This window comes from Podarcis erhardii (genome assembly GCF_964252035.2).
Source record: "Podarcis erhardii genome assembly, chromosome: 6".
In the NCBI taxonomy this organism is placed as follows: domain Eukaryota; kingdom Metazoa; phylum Chordata; class Lepidosauria; order Squamata; family Lacertidae; genus Podarcis; species Podarcis erhardii.
Window position 1 is genome coordinate 9,999,009 of NC_138510.1, and position 15,694 is coordinate 10,014,702.

Below are 15,694 nucleotides of genomic sequence, written 5' to 3' on the forward strand. Positions count from 1 at the left end.
AAAAGCAAAAGCAGAGACATCACCTTGCCAACAAAGGTCCATATAGTTAAAGCCATGGTTTTCCCAGTAGTGATGTATGGAAGTGAGAGCTGGACCACAAAGAAGGCCGAAGAATTGATGCTTTTGAATTACGGTGCTGGAGGAGACTCTTGAGAGTCCCATGGACTGCAAGAAGATCAAACGCATCCATTCTGAAGGAAATCAGCCCTGAGTTCTCACTGGAAGGACAGATCGTGAAGCTGAGGCTCCAGTACTTTGGCCACCTCATGAGAAGAGAAGACTCCCTGGAAAAGACCCTGATGCTGGGAAAGATGGAGGGCACAAGGAGAAAGGGACAACAGAGGGCAAGATGGTTGGATAGTGTTCTCGAAGCTACAAACATGAGTCTGACCAAACTGCGGGAGGCAGTGGAAGACAGGAGTGCCTGGCGTGCTCTGGTCCATGGGGTCACGAAGAGTTGGACACGACTAAACGATTAAACAACAATGACGAATTAAAATACTGCTTAAAAGTTTGCAGAAATGCCACACTTTCTAACTCATTAGGGACATAGGAAGCTGTCTTGCATTAGCCAGAGTAGACAACAGTGTGCTAAATGGTCCAATGGAATGACTTGGTAGAAGGCAGCTACCTCTGTTTCTGCACCGTCAGACCATCTGATTGGTCCTTCTGGCTCAGGATTGTCTACACCAAATGGCAACAGCTCTCCAGAGTTTCAGACAGAAGTCTCTCCCAAACCTACCTGGAGATGAGAAAGACTGAACCTGGGACCTTCTCCCTACAAAGAAGGAATTCTAACACTGAGCCACAACTCTTCCCCTAAGATGCCTTTAGATGATGTTGCTTTCAGTCCACATATAAGCACAGACAGCAATACCCACGCAGTCCACGGAAATAGTTTGGGATGCACAATTTCCTTTGCAATGGAGATGGAAATTAGTGCCACCAGATAAACGGTCTCAGCCCTGTACACCTGAAGAAGCGTCTCCATCACCATCGTCCAGCCCAGTTACTGAGCTCCAGCTCTGAGGGCCTCCTGCCAGTTCCCTCACTGTGAGACATGAAGCCATGGGGAACCAGACAGAGGGCCTTCTCTGTAGTGGCACCCACCCTGTGGGACACCGTCCCATCAGATGTCAAACAGATAAGCAACGATTTGACTTTTAGAAGGCATCTGAAGGCAGATCTGTTCATGGGAGTTGTTGATTCTAGATTCAGGTAGGTAGCAGTGTTGGTCTGATGCAATCTAAATAAATGAATAAAAATTTTTAAAATTGTCCAGTAGCACCTTAGAGGCTGACTAAGTTTGTTCTGGATATAAGCTTTCGTGTGCATGCACACTTCTTCTGTAACTGTTTGATATTTAAGTTTCTATTTCAAAATACTAGACTCTCTTTGTCTAGCATCCTTGCCCACCACCATGTTAGTAAAGTGAACCGCCCTGAGACCTGCAAGTATAGGGCAGTATAATAATAATAATAATAATAATAATAATAATGTTGCTCTTGAAACTTCTCTCAAGTTTGAATTTAGTCTTTCAAAACACCTTGAAGGATTTCAAAAGGAGCCCAAACATAAGGTTTCTATTGCTGCAACAGTTGCGTTCTGCTAGCACAGCAGGATTTTAGATTACTCTCTTCCTCCTCCTCCTCCTCCTTCTCTGTGTACCCCAAAATCAGCTCTAGAGGGTCTCCCAACCAGTAGTAATTGGCAGAAGAGGGAGATCTCAACCCGTTCTGCTCCTGTACCTTTTAACAGCAGCCTGATTCTGCAGAAATTAGCAAATGGGGGTTTTCTTGGCATGGAAACAATGCATCATCAGTTGTTAACATCTCCAGATAAGACTGCTGTTAAAGGCACCAATGTAGCCTCTGATTTTTATTTTAATTTTAATTTGGTAACTAATTCTCACACAGCAAACTTTACTCTCTTCCTTTATTTAAACATTGTGAGAAGATTATGAGGGTTACGTGCATCAGGCAACCCATTAAAAGAGGGATAGCAACACTCTTTGGGCCTGTCGGCACACTTGGATTTTTGAGGGAGTGAGTCCCATTGCCTCTGATCACTTTTTTGCCAACCCTGAGAGACAGAAAATGTGTGCATATACATACCACTTTCCCAAGGAAAATGGGGAAAAGTCAGATCCAGCACAATTAATCTGAGCCTTGAAAAAAATATTATACTGAAAGAGGATGGTGGGGCAAAGAGAGAGGAGCATCACTTTTCCAATTTCTTCATTTGGTTCTAGACATTTTTCAAAGATGAAAAGCTAACCACTATAACTGCCTCACTGTGCCACATTAGCAGTCCCTGCTTTAGACTTACCGTATTTTTTGCTCTATAAGACACACTTTTTCCCTCCTAAAAAGTAAGGGGAAATGTGTTTGCGTCTTATGGAGCGAATGCAGGCTGAGCAGCTATCCCAGAAACCAGAACAGCAAGAGGGATTGCTGCTTTTGCTGCGCAGCAATCCCTCTTGCTGTTCTGGCTTCTGGGATAGCAACACAGAGCCTCTTCAGGGCAGTGGAAAGAACGTTCCCCCTGCCCTGAAGAGGCTTCGCGCAGCTATTCCAGAAGCCAGAACAGCAAGAGGGATCGCTGTGCAGCGATCCCTCTTGCTGTTCTGGCTTCTGGGATTCAGAATATTTTTTTTCTTGTTTTCCTCCTCCAAAAACTAGGTGTGTCTTATGGTCTGGTGCGTCTTATGGAGCAAAACATACGGTACATAGCATCTTGAAGATGAGTGCAATGTGGGGGCAGAAACTGGCAACATTGAAAACCCAATAAATATTAATTTAAAAAACCCCACAACTTGTCCCCTAACCCCACTGGCCTTGGAAGCAGCGGTTTAAGAAGCGCTCCGACAAAGCTTTTCATCAGAGATTATCGTTTTAATCAGCATAACAAGTCACAGGGCCAATTAAAATCCTCCCCTGAAAACTCAGCTGCAACTACTCAGCGCAATGAATGTTATGAGTTAGCTGCCAAATGGCATGTAAAATAATCCTATTTCCCAAGGCATTTCTCAGTGGTAGGTAATCTTCTCTTTCACTCTCGCTGGCTTTGTGACTTTGATAAGGAATTACTATAGCAAATGAGATCCGCTCTTATCTTGTGTTTTCTCATAGCCAGGAGAGGCTTACGCCCAGCAAAGTGAAATTAGTTGCCGTCATTGGATGATGTGGCAGAATATAATGCGAGGCCTTGAATATGAGGAGGAGGAGAAAAGTGAGATGCAGAATTACCTGCAAAAGCATCAGAGAACCCAACTCAGATTTGTACATTTGCAGCTTGGTAACCACTGAAATTGTGGAACTATGGGGATGCTACGACATGGGCACAATGTCTACGAGCACAATTCAAAGTTTTGGTGCTGACCTTTAAAGCCCTAAACGGCCTCAATCCAGTATACCTGAAGGAGCGTCTCCACCCCCATCATTGTGCCCGGACAATGAGGTCCAGCTCCGAGGCCCTTCTGGCGGTTCCATCCCTGCAAGAAGCCAAGTTACAGGGAACCAGGCAGAGGGCCTTCTCGGTAGTGGAACTTGCCCTGTGGAATGACCTCGCACCAGATGTCAAAGAGAAAAACAACTACCAGAAATTTAGAAGACGTCTGAAGGCAGACCTGTTTAGGGAAGCTTTTAATGTTTAATAGACTATTGTATTTTAATATTCTGTTGGAAGCCACTCAGAGTGGCTGGGGAAACTCAGCCAGATGGATGGGGTATAAATAATGTTTTGTTGTTGTTTAGTCGTTTAGTCGTGTCCAACTCTTTGTGACCCCATGGACCAGAGCACGCCAGGCACTCCTGTCTTCCACTGCCTCCGGCAGTTTGGTCAAACTCATGCTGGTAGCTTCAAGAACACTATCCAACCATCTCGTCATCTGTCGTCCCCTTCTCCTTGTGCCCTCCATCTTTCCCAACATCAGGGTCTTTTCCAGGGAGTCTTCTCTTCTCATGAGGTGGCCAAAGTACTGGAGCCTCAGTTTCAGGAACTGTCCTTTCAGGGAGCACTGAGGGCTGATTTCCTTCAGAATGGATAGGTTTGATCTTCTTGCAGTCCATGGGACTCTCAAGAGTCTCCTCCAGCACCATAATTCAAAAGCATCAATTCTTCAGCGATCAGCCTTCTTTATGGTCCAGCTCTCACTTCCATACATCACTACTGGGAAAACCATAGCTTTAACTATACGGACTTTTGTTGGCAAGGTGATGTCTCTGCTTCTTATTCTTATTCTTATTCTTATTCTTATTCTTAGAGCCTCAAGTCTTTCGAAGGCCTTCAGGACTAAGACTCTTAACAGGCTCTTTCCTTGGCACCACCATGAGTAGTCTGTTCTCTGCTGTCTCTATATAATCTCACTTTCTTGCCAGCAGCTTTTGGCTATGCAACAAAGCACTGCATCCTCCCCTCTCAGGCCATCTCCCTGACCAACACTTTCTAGCTCCTTAACAGCTTTATGGCATGTTGCCTATATCTAGCAATGGGTGGTGACCCTTCTCATAAGAACGTAAGGAGCTGTTTTATATTCAGTCAAGCCATCAGTTTCTCCAGCTCAGTAATGCTTAAATTGGCTGGCAGTGTAATTCAATCCATGGCACCTCCATGGAAGGGTCGAGGGAGCTAGGCATGTTTAGCTTGGAAAAGAGGAGACTGAGAGGAGATATGATAGGGCTCTCTGAAGGGCTCTCACAGGGAAGATGGAGCAAGCTTTAAGTGACAAGAAAGGTGCCCACTAAGCATCAAGAATAACATTCTGGGAGTGACAGCTGTTTGACAGTGGAACAGTCTCCTTTGGGAGGTTGTGGACTCTGCTTCTGAGGAAGTTCTAAAGCAGAGGTTGGATGGTCATAAGTCATGGATACTCTAGCTGAGATTCCTGCACTGCCAGGGGTTGGACTAGAAGCAGGGGGCTGGTCTGTTAGGATGTTGATGTTCCGTTCCACCTTAAAAGGAACAGACATGATAGTTGTATGTCACATGTCTGTTTACTCTCCAGCACAGCTTGCTGGGAACTTCCGTTTGTGTATAGCTTTTGCTTATGCTGTCTTGCTTGGACATGAAAGGGAGAAGACATGTTTTTTTCCTTTGTCCTGATCTATGCTGAATAAACTGCTTGTAAATACACTTTACATATGCCTCTATCTGCCCTTCCGTTGCAAAGAGTTTGTTTACTCTGCTGGCTTGCATGCTCAGCTCCTGAAAGGCTTCTGAAGCTCTGAGAGCCAGTGTGGTGTAGTGGTTAAGAGCGATAGACTCGTAACCTGGGGAACCGGGTTCGCTTCCCCGCTCCTCCACATGCAGCTGCTGGGTGACCTTGGGCCAGTCACACTTCTCTGAAGTCTCTCAGCCCCATTCACCTCACAGAGTGTTTGTTGTGGGGGAGGAAGGGAAAGGAGAATGTTAGCCGCTTTGAGACTCTCTAGGGTAGTGATAAAGTGGGATATCAAATCCAAACTCTTCTTCTGAGTCGCAGTTTTGATGCAGAACCAAGGACTGGAGTTCGACTGGCAACTGGCTGTTGGGCTGGAGCCAGCTGTGGGCCTGCCAATTGCTCCTGTTCCCTTGAATGCATCCCAACACGGTCCACTGTCCCTCAGACCTTGGGGGGGGCAGACTATATTTTGGGTAAAAAAATGAACACATTCCTATGCCCCACAAATAACCCAGAGATGCATTTTCAATAAAAACACACATTCTACTCATGTAAAACCACTCTGGTTCTCGAACCGTCCATAGGCCAAATTTAGAAGGTGGTTGGGCTGGATCCAGCCCCCAGGCCTTAGGTTGCCTACTCACGGACTAGATCCTTGGGTCCCTTCCAACCCTGGAGAGTCATTAGTTCAACCAATGCCTGAGGACAATACAGATGGGCCATTGGCCTGAGTTGTTATAAGATGGCTTTCTAGGTGCCTATGAGATATCAGCTTGCCAACAAAGGTCCGTATAGTTAAAGCTATGGTTTTCCCAGTAGTGGTGTATGGAAGTGAGAGCTGGACCATAAAGAAGGTTGATCACCAAAGAATTGATGCTTTTGAATTATGGTGCTCGAGGAGACTCTTGAGAGTCCCATGGACTGCAAGAAGATCAAACCTCTCCATTCTGAAGGAAAACAGCCCTGAGTGCTCACTGGAAGGACAGATCCTGAAGCTGAGGCTCCAATACTTTGGCCACCTCATGAGAAGAGAAGACTCCCTGGAAAAGACCCTGATGTTGGGAAAGATGGAGGGCACAAGGAGAAGGGGACGACAGAGGACAAGTTGGCTGGATAGTGTTCGCGAAGCTACCAGCATGAGTTTGATGAAACTGCAGGAGGCAGAAGACAGGAGCGCCTGGCGTGCTCTGGTCCAAGGGGTCACGAAGAGTCGGACACGACTAAAGGACTAAACAACAAAATGATGCCAAGAGCTCAGTGAACAAAGGTTGGCATCAAAATGTAATGAAAACAACATGTAGTGACTGCATGACTTTTGATTAAAGCAAGAGCATAAGAACAGCCTGCTGGATCAGGCCCACAGCCCATCGAGTCCAGCATTCTGTTCTCGCTGTGACCAACTAGATGCCTGTGGGAAGCCCACAAGTAGGATTTGAGTAAATTTGCATTCTCCCCACCTGCAGTTCCCTGTAACTAGTATTCAGAAGCATTCCTGCTTCCAGCTGTGGAGGCAAAATGCAGCCATCATGGAATCAACTCAAGGGACTGAAAAGGCAAGTAACACCTGTTAGCTTGGATATTGTACGAATTGGGAGACAGCAGGTCTCGGCCACAAGGCTACTTCTTTAATCTCTAAAGCCCTGCAATGTGCATCTGAGACCACAGAAACGGGGGAGATGAGTCAGTTCCCAGTTCTGCTATTGCGTTGCTCATTTTGGTAACCCACACCTGACTTCCAGTCAAGCAACCAAGTGGTTCAAAGTGTCACCTAAATTTATCTTTATTTTTCTTAGAGTCATAGAATCATGAAGTTGGAAGGGACCGAAGGGACATCTAGTCCAACCCCCCTTCAAGGGTGACCCCCCCCCCTTTAGGAGAAGGGGCCACAACCCTTTTTGGCCCTTTCGGATACATTCGCAGACTAGATAAGCTGTTGCCGGCACCACACACACACACCACAAACTGTTCCATGGGCTACAACAAAGTGCTGTTTTTGAGCCTGGTTTCAGAGCAGGGAAGGGCAGGGTAGGCGACCAAGGGGGACATCTGTGGGTATGTGAAGACCTATGGGGATACATTGGTGACCTCCACTTCAGGAAAGGATCACCAGATTCTGTTCTCTAACCCGGAGCTCTGGGTCTCCCCAAATGACTGAAATTGATAGGGGGAAACTCCAGAAGTTGCAAATCCCAAATTCTAAGTCCAAATCTCACCATTGAACATAAGATGTTCCCTGCTGGAAAAGGCTAAAGACCTATCTTGTTCAGCATCCCCTTCTCACAGCAGCAAAAGGGACGCGGGTGGCTCTGTGGTCTAAACCACTGAGCCTCTTAGGCTGGCTGATTGGAAGGTCGGCAGTTCGAATCCCTGTGACTCTGTTGCTCTGTCCCAGCGCCTGTCAACCTAGTTCGAAAGCATGCCAGTGCAAGTAGATAAATAGGTACCACTGCAGCGGGAAGGTAAACGGTGTTTCCATGTGCTCGGGTTTTCCATTTAAAAATTCAGAAAAGCACGATATTTTTAGATGTTCCTGTTTTATCTGTAAGCCGCCTTCAGTTCTTGTCGATAAAAAAAAGGACAGGATATAAATAAATATATAATAATAATATTTGCTGCTCCACCAGCAAATTAACATGTGGCCCCTAGAAGGCTGCCCACTAGGGCAATGTGGCCCTTTGAGCCAAAATAAATTACTCACTCTTGGTTCCTCTCTGCAATTCAGTTTTGTGTCAGAATAAATAAAATAATATTTTCAGCCTGATTAATTTGGGATACCTTTTTGGGCAAGCAAAAGATTTTTTCAGCTGAGAAAGTTGATCAATTAACTGTTGCAGCCTTAAATAGATTTACTGGAATAAAAGAAAAGATTTTTTTTTTTGGAAACTTTTCCTGCAATCCTACATATGTCTTTCTCAAAGAAAGTCCCTTTGAGTCTTTTGAGGGTTTATTGAGGGTTTATTCCTAGGTAAGTAAGGCTGCAGCCCAAGTCATTTCCTTGAAAGCTGATTTCATTTTTTTTGGATGTTCTCAGGGAGCTGCGTCTTCGAGGCAGCATTGAGCCTGCTATTTTTGGACGTGCTCACGAAGAACCTGAGCAAGACCAGTGAGAATATACAGCCTGTTCTTGCTGAATCAAGGGCTGTGATTTGATTTGGCAGAGTCATTAGAAGCCATTAGTGCTTTGGAGCAACTAATGCACTTTTGCTGGAAGAATTAAAGTTTATTAGCAATTTGCTGGGACTGGAGGATGCAGTGGAGGATATGAAAGGAAGAAGTAGAAGAAAAAGGATCCACTTCTGGTTTGAGTAATAGGCTGCAATCTTATGCACAGTTACCAGGAAGTAAGTTTCGTGGAACAACGTGGGTCTCACTTTTGAGAAAGCATGCATTTAATGCACTTTTCAAAAGAAGACTGCACCATTTTGCTACACATCCATGCATATTATAATGACTATAGAGCCCACCACACAGTAGATTATGTGATGAATCCCCTTTTCCCTTTTTTAAAAGCAATAAATAATTGGGAATGCTGTTTTTAAGTTGTTTGTATGACTCCTGTCTGTCTGTCTATCTTACCTTTTATGAGCATGGTTGTAAATATGATGCCTTTGTGATGCAAGGTCTTTAAACAAATACACCATCATAATACAGTCGTACCTTGGAAGTCTAACGGAATGTGTTCCAGAAGTCCGTTCGACTTCCAAAATTTTCAGAAACCAAAGCGCGGCTTCTGATTGGCTGCAGGAAGCTCCTGCAGCCAATCGGAAGCCACGGAAGCCAACTTCCAAAAAAAGTTTGAAAACCGGAATACTCACTTCCGGGTTTCGATCGTTCGAGAGCCGAAATGTACGAGTACCAAGGCATTGAACAACCAAGGTACGACTGTAATAATAATACTAGGACAAATCAAGAAAAAATTACAACAGTTAATTTAAGACATACAACAGTTAAAATGCTAAGGCAGATTAACATTACTTTCTAATATGAGTCATTTTTTTAAAAAAATGGATGCTTTTCTTTTGTCGGAACTTCTGTTTAATTCATATGCAAATATATGCAGATTTAATCAGTTAATTAAGTGGTTAAAGTTCACATGACTAACCCATTATGTTTGCTTTCACCAGGTGGCAACCTTACTAATGGCAACATACAATGAAGACACAAAACCATTAGTGGGCAAAAGTGCTCATATATAATGCACCTAACAGCAACGAGGAAGCTTTTAAGGTTTATGGCAAGCGTAAGTATAATAAAAATATACTCCAGAGCAATATCTGTGCTGCAGATATTGCAAAGGTGTTGAATGAACTCTAGCTAAATGGTAGCTGGTATCCAGGCTCGGCTTACATGAAACCATTTATTTTCATAACAATTAGTGTGGCTGGGCAAGAAAGTAACTGTAGAGTTTAAATAGTCTGAAATTAATGACACTTTGGGCCTTACTGAATGGTGTTGTTACCTGAACAGTGCTAGACTCAGTAATACTTAACTTTCATCCTTGTAACTATTCTATTAATAGCCATCAATCTTAGATAAGTATCTGGCCTTTGTAATGAAAACCACGAAGATAAATTTATATTCACGACTCTCAGGGGAGCTAAAAGCAGAACCAAATCTTGTTTAGAGAAGTGAAATGAAAAGAGCCAAAAGGTTTGTTCGCTCTTATGGGTTACTTTGGAGAAAGAGGTTCACCACCCAGATGCTTGCTAGTAATTGATTCTTTATCAGCAGCAACACACGCCTCATTAATTGCGCAAATTAATTTGCAGTATCTGGTTTCCTAAGGCAATTCTACAGGGATTGCGGCAAAGGAACATTTTTGAGGATCTTTCTAGGTCATCGAACTGGGCCTAGAAAGGCTTTGATGGGGGTGCAGGGGCTCTCTTCCAGTGCACCTCCCCTGAAACTTTGTGAATCACCATAAAAATGCCAAGGGGAAGAGTTGGTGCAGAAAGGCATGATCTTGTTTCAAAAAGTCTTTCCTGAAGATGATGGACAAGATTCTGACAGTCTTGGCAGAATATAGGCAAGCTTCAACAGGGCACAATGGAAGAGCAAAGTGTTATGACCTCAGAGCCAGCTTCAGTGCTGTCAGTTAGTTCTGACATTTCTTAAATCAAAGAACGGCTCCTTCGCTTCAGTAGGACTATAAGTTGGAGAATGTTGGCCGAAGTGACTCATGCACTGGGACTGCACATAATGCTAAGTCACACATTGTGTCATCGATTGGTTGGAGTGGGGGGAAGAGATGCTGGAAGCTGAGGAGGTAACGGGGCTAAGTGAGCTGGGAGAGTCTGTGGCAGAGAGGTCCAGAATCAGAGGCAGGAAATTGGGTGGCGAGAGGCCAAGAAGCAGAGAACCACAAGTATCTCGGAGACGGAGACGGAGCAATGGTTCCAAACTACAAGAAAGAAGATTCCACCTAAACATTAGGAAGAACGTCCTGACAGTAAGAGCTGTTTGACAGTGGAATTTGCTGCCAAGGAGTGTGGTGGAGTCTCCTTCTTTGGAGGTCTTTAAGCAGAGGCTTGACAACCATATGTCAGGAGTGCTCTGATGGTGTTTCCTGCTTGGCATGGGGTTGGACTCGATGGCCCTTGTGGTCTCTTCCAACTCTATGATTCTATGATTCTATGATTCTATGATTCTATGATTCTATGATTCTATGATTCTTTGATCTCCCCCACCTGGTGTGACAAGAGCCAGTGTGGTGTAGTGGTTAAGAGCGGTGGACTCATAATCTGGTGAACTGGGTTTGATTCCCTGCTCCTCCACATGCAGCTGCTGGGTGACCTTCTCTGAAGTCACACTTCTCTGAAGTCTCTCAGCCCCACTCATCTCACAGAATGTTTGTTGTGGGGGAGGAAGGGAAAGGAGATGGTTAGCCGCTTTGAGACTCCTTCGGGTAGTGATAAAGTGGGATATCAAATCCAAACTCCTCCTCCTCCTCCTCCTCTTCTTCTTCTTCCTCTTCTTCCCTTCCCACTTGTCTCCCAGGACCAGAAGAGGCATGGAAAGTGTGGAGAAGAGATCAGCATTGCACAGGCACAGCCTCTGATTGCTTGGGTGGGGGAAAACCCTAGAGAGGAGGGACATAGGCAGTTGTGGGGAGACGGGGACCTTCAGCCTCAGCAACTGCTTCATGAGGGCAAGACTTCCGGATACGAGTTGTTGTGCTCAGTAGGCCTGACAAACCCTGTGCAGATCCTGTTGTTGCAAAGAAAGAGCTGACTCCAACTTGCATGGTGTGATTTACTGCTCACTCCTTACAGATAAGGAACTGCTGGGCTTCTGAATATTGTTGGACTCCAACTCCCATTGGCCATTGGTAAGAGATGGCAGGAGCTGTATCCAACTGTTCTCCAGCCCTGTAGTGTAGCACGGGTCACAAACTGAATAGCGTGATCATATTCCATATCAGTATTCCCCAACCAACCTGACACCCTCCAGATGTAGGACGCAGGTGTAACTGTGGTCTAAACCACTGAGCCTCTTGGGCTTGCCAATCAGAAGGTCAGTGGTTTGAATCCCTGCAACGGGGTGAGCTTCCCGTTGCTCTGTCCCAGCTCCTGCCAACCTAGTAGTTCAGAAGCACACCAGTGCAATTAGATAAATAGGTGCCGCTGCAGTGGGAAGGTTTCTGTCACAGTGTTCTGTGGTGCCAGAAGCGGTTTAGTCATGCTGGCCACATGACCCAGAAAGCTGTCTGTGGACAAACGCAGGCTCCCTTGCCATGAAAGCGATATGAGCGCTGCAACCCCATAGTCGCCTTTGACTGGACTTAACCATCCAGGGGTCCTTTACCTTTGCCTTTACCTCCAGATGTTATGAGCTATAACTCCCATCAGCCCCAGCTAGGGATAATGGAAGCTGCATCCATAACATCTAGAGGGACTTGTGATGGGGAAGGATGTTATATAACCCATTGTCTGGGTTTGTGGTGGAGGCAAGATTTAAACTGAATTAGCAGTGCACTCTCCTCTGAAGTGGAGCGCAGACTCCAGATTCCTTCTACCTCTCTAACTTTCAGTAGAGGGAAACCTGTTACAGACTTGTAATAATAGCTCTGCCAGGGAGCTGTATATATAACCTCATTGAAAAAATGTGTGTGGTTATCAAGACATCAGAAGAAAAAAAATCACTCTGCAAATGTTAAGTATGCTTATGGCTAAGCATTATTATTATCATAATAACACAAGAGCCAACTGGATCAGGCCCAGCATTCTGTTCTCACAATGGCGAACCAGATGCCTCCTACCTGGTAACTATGCCTCCGGGTATAGGGCGCTATAAGTAAAGGCAAAGGGACTCCTGACCATTAGGTCCAGTTGTGGCCGACTCTGGGGTTGCGGTGCTCATCTTGCTTTATTGGCCAAAGGAGCCAGCGTACAGCTTCCGGGTCATGTGGCCAGCATGACTAAGCCGCTTCTGGCGAACCACAGCAGTGCACGGAAACACTGTTTACCTTCCCACTGGAGCGGTACCTATTTATCTACTTGCACTTTGACGTGCTTTTGAACTGTTAGGTTGGCAGGAGCAGGGACAGAGCAACGGGAGCTCACCCCGTCACCGGGATTCGAACTGCCGATCTTCTGATCAGCAAGTCCTAGGCTCTGTGGTTTAACCCAGTGTTCCCCAACATTGGGCCTCCAGATGTTTTTGGACTACAACTCCCATCATCCCTCGCTAGCAAGACCAGTGGTCAAGGATGATTAACCCACAGCACCACCCACGTCCCTATAGGGTGGTATATAACGTCAATAAATAATAATAAAATAGTAATTAAAACTAGAGAAACATAAAGCCAGCAATGATGGAATCTATACCATGTCTTGCACTTGAAATGGCTTCAAGGCAACACAGAACAATAAAACAAATCCTAAGTTAATTGCCACCCAAATAGAAAGAAAAAGGGTAAAAACTGCAGATTGAATGACCAGCAAATGTTCTCAACCATCACTAAAAGAATCAGAGACCATTTGTTGTCTCCAAGCATGAATGATGCACTTTTAAAAATGTACTGGGCGAGAAGAGTCAGATGATACCCCCCCAGCCCCCAGCTCTTTATTTTGTTTCCAATCTGTAATCAATAGATTTATTTTGGCAGCATGCAATGGGAAAGGATGCAGTGCTCATTTCACGTCACATTCACTGAACTGGAACTGTTTATAAAACATTGATTCTAACATGCTATAAGATGTGAGCTGACCAAACAAATTAGTCCAGCTTCTGGAGCCTGACAGACCCAACCAGTCCATTGACAAGAGTTGCATGGAGTTCTGCATAACTCAAGGTCTGCAAGGCAGAACACAGCCCATACCGATCGTGTCGTAATAGCTCACCAGGGACACTATCAACCTCTTGTTTTCGCTTCCTGCTTGGGACTGCAAGCCAAAGGAGGAATGGGAGATTCTAAACACCTAGCAGATTGCAACAAATGACATGGGTGGGCTGCATTAGTTCCTGTTGCCAGATCAGTTCCCAAGGCAACCAGACTAAAAGTGGGCATCCTTCATTTTGGTCCTTCTAGAACAGGCTTCCTCAACCTCGGCCCTCCAGATGTTTTTGGCCTACAACTCCCATGATCCCTAGCTAGTAGGACCAGTGGCCAGGGATGATGGGAACTGTAGTCTCAAAACATCTGGAGGGCCAAGGTTGAGGAAGCCTGTTCTAGAACAAAGAATCTGTGCCCCTCCAGAATCCCCATCAGCCCAAGTCAGCATGGCGAATGGTCAGAGATGATGGAGTCTTGGCAACATCTGGAGCAACACAAGGTCTCAACCCCTGCTCTAGAACTTCTGAAGGAAATACCAGCCCACAGCTTTTAAAAAGTGGCAGAAAGCTCAGTGTTACATGGTGGGATAGTGGGAATTTTGGGAGTGCATCAGTTCTATGTGGGGGATAAATAATGACCTTAGTCAGAATTATTCAGGGATCTTTTCACTCACTCCAGAGTTGAAGTATGATTTTAATACCTCCCCCTTTTAAGTGGGCCAGGGCTGACACAAAGCTTTGTGTCATTTCCATGCTTTTTCTGAACCACATGGCTGGTTGATTTGATTTTTAAAAAAATTGTTATATTTCTAGGCAACTTTTCGTTCAAATGAATCCTAAAGCAGCTTACAAACGATAAATAACAACAACATAACAGAGCATCACAAGTACAGCATAAATCATATAGAATAATTAACAAACCTTCAGTAAAATCATCTGTAAAGCACTATTAATAAAGCAGCAATTGCAGAAAAAGTTGTTGTTGACAAATCATTACAGCATTTAATCAATAAAACAATATTAACAAAATAGGAACCAAAAACAACAACAATAAGCTAAGCACTGTGAAGTTCATACACACTTTCCATGCTCCTATGACTCATAATATTACATTTCACTCTATTCAGTTCATTAAAATATACACAATGCTTGTTGCTAAGCCAGCTCAGCCATGAGATCCCAGAGTGGTGTGCAAAATAACAAATTCAAACAGAAAGCCATACCAAACAGCACAATTGGGTTAGAGATTAAAACAAACAACATTCACTTCAAAATATATACCGCCAGGGGTGCCAACTTGAATAAAACATTGGGGGGCCAGCCCCATAAAATATTTTATTGGGGGGCGAAGACTTTCAGCCCCTAGGAGTTGGTTCCTATGTATATCGCCACTCCAGAAATTTAGGAATAGACGGAAAAATGCAGACAGAATAGACAGAAAAACACCAGGTTGAAAATATACATCTTAAGCTGACACCAAAAGATGACTAACCAGAGAGATCTGGACCTCCAAAGTGGGGTGGGCAAGACCCATAACCAGGGTACCACCACCACTGAAAACGCCCATCGTATGACACTGCAACCATAGGTTACCCCCATTGGTGGAACCATGAAAAAGACCTGTGTTGCAAATCTCAAGGTCCAGACCAGCAGAGATTGTCCTTTAAGGTTTTGGTTCCCTAAGCCATTCAGGACATTATATGTAGAAGTCAACACCTTGAACCAAGCCCAGTATGAACGGGCAAGCCAGTGCTGTTTGGACCCCACCATTTGCAAAGGAAGCTTCTTATGTATTTGAAAACATGAACAAAGGACAGCCTTTATCTGGATTGTGGTTTCTGGCTCTCCTCCCAGGACAAAGCAAATTAAAGAGATAATGATTCACCATCTTTGTGTAAACAAAGCATCAGCTTTTGTGGAAACATTTGCATGCTTTCCAACAGTTATCAGATAGAAAATAGATACACTTCTGATGAAGTAGGCTGCACACTGGCTCAGCTCAGATACTGTAGCAATTCCAAACAATGGGCTTGTATCCAAAGCAGAGCTAAGTCACTCGTCCCATTGTTAGTGCAAGGACTTCTGCTTCCGCAATGGAGCTCCTCGCCTCTCCTCCCCCATTGCACACCCACTAAACCCAGAGCACATTTGGGATAGGAAAAGGCATGAGGAGAAAGGGGACTTCTGTTGCATGCATGGCTAAGAAAACGAAACTATGGTTTGGGGCAATGTGTGAATTGAAAGATGTAGCTAACCAGA

The 15,694-nt window shown here is 44.7% G+C and overlaps 1 protein-coding gene and 1 long non-coding RNA gene across 4 annotated transcripts in view; both read right to left on the minus strand.

The window, feature by feature from the left end:
* The window catches only part of LOC309345223, a 434,352-nt gene that overhangs the window by 327,207 nt on the left and 91,451 nt on the right, over positions 1–15,694 (minus strand). The window lies entirely within an intron of this gene.
* Positions 1–15,694, minus strand: part of SLCO4A1 (solute carrier organic anion transporter family member 4A1) — a 62,056-nt gene that overhangs the window by 26,899 nt on the left and 19,463 nt on the right. Inside the window, exon 1 of one of the 3 annotated variants that reach the window (XM_081867647.1) lies at positions 14,928–15,201. The exons of the other annotated variants lie outside the window; for them this stretch is intronic. Coding sequence (XP_081723773.1) covers positions 14,928–15,002 — 75 coding nt within the window. The 5' untranslated portion in view covers positions 15,003–15,201. Of the gene's footprint in view, positions 1–14,927; positions 15,202–15,694 lie in introns of those variants that run through there. 3 annotated transcript variants of the gene reach the window in all.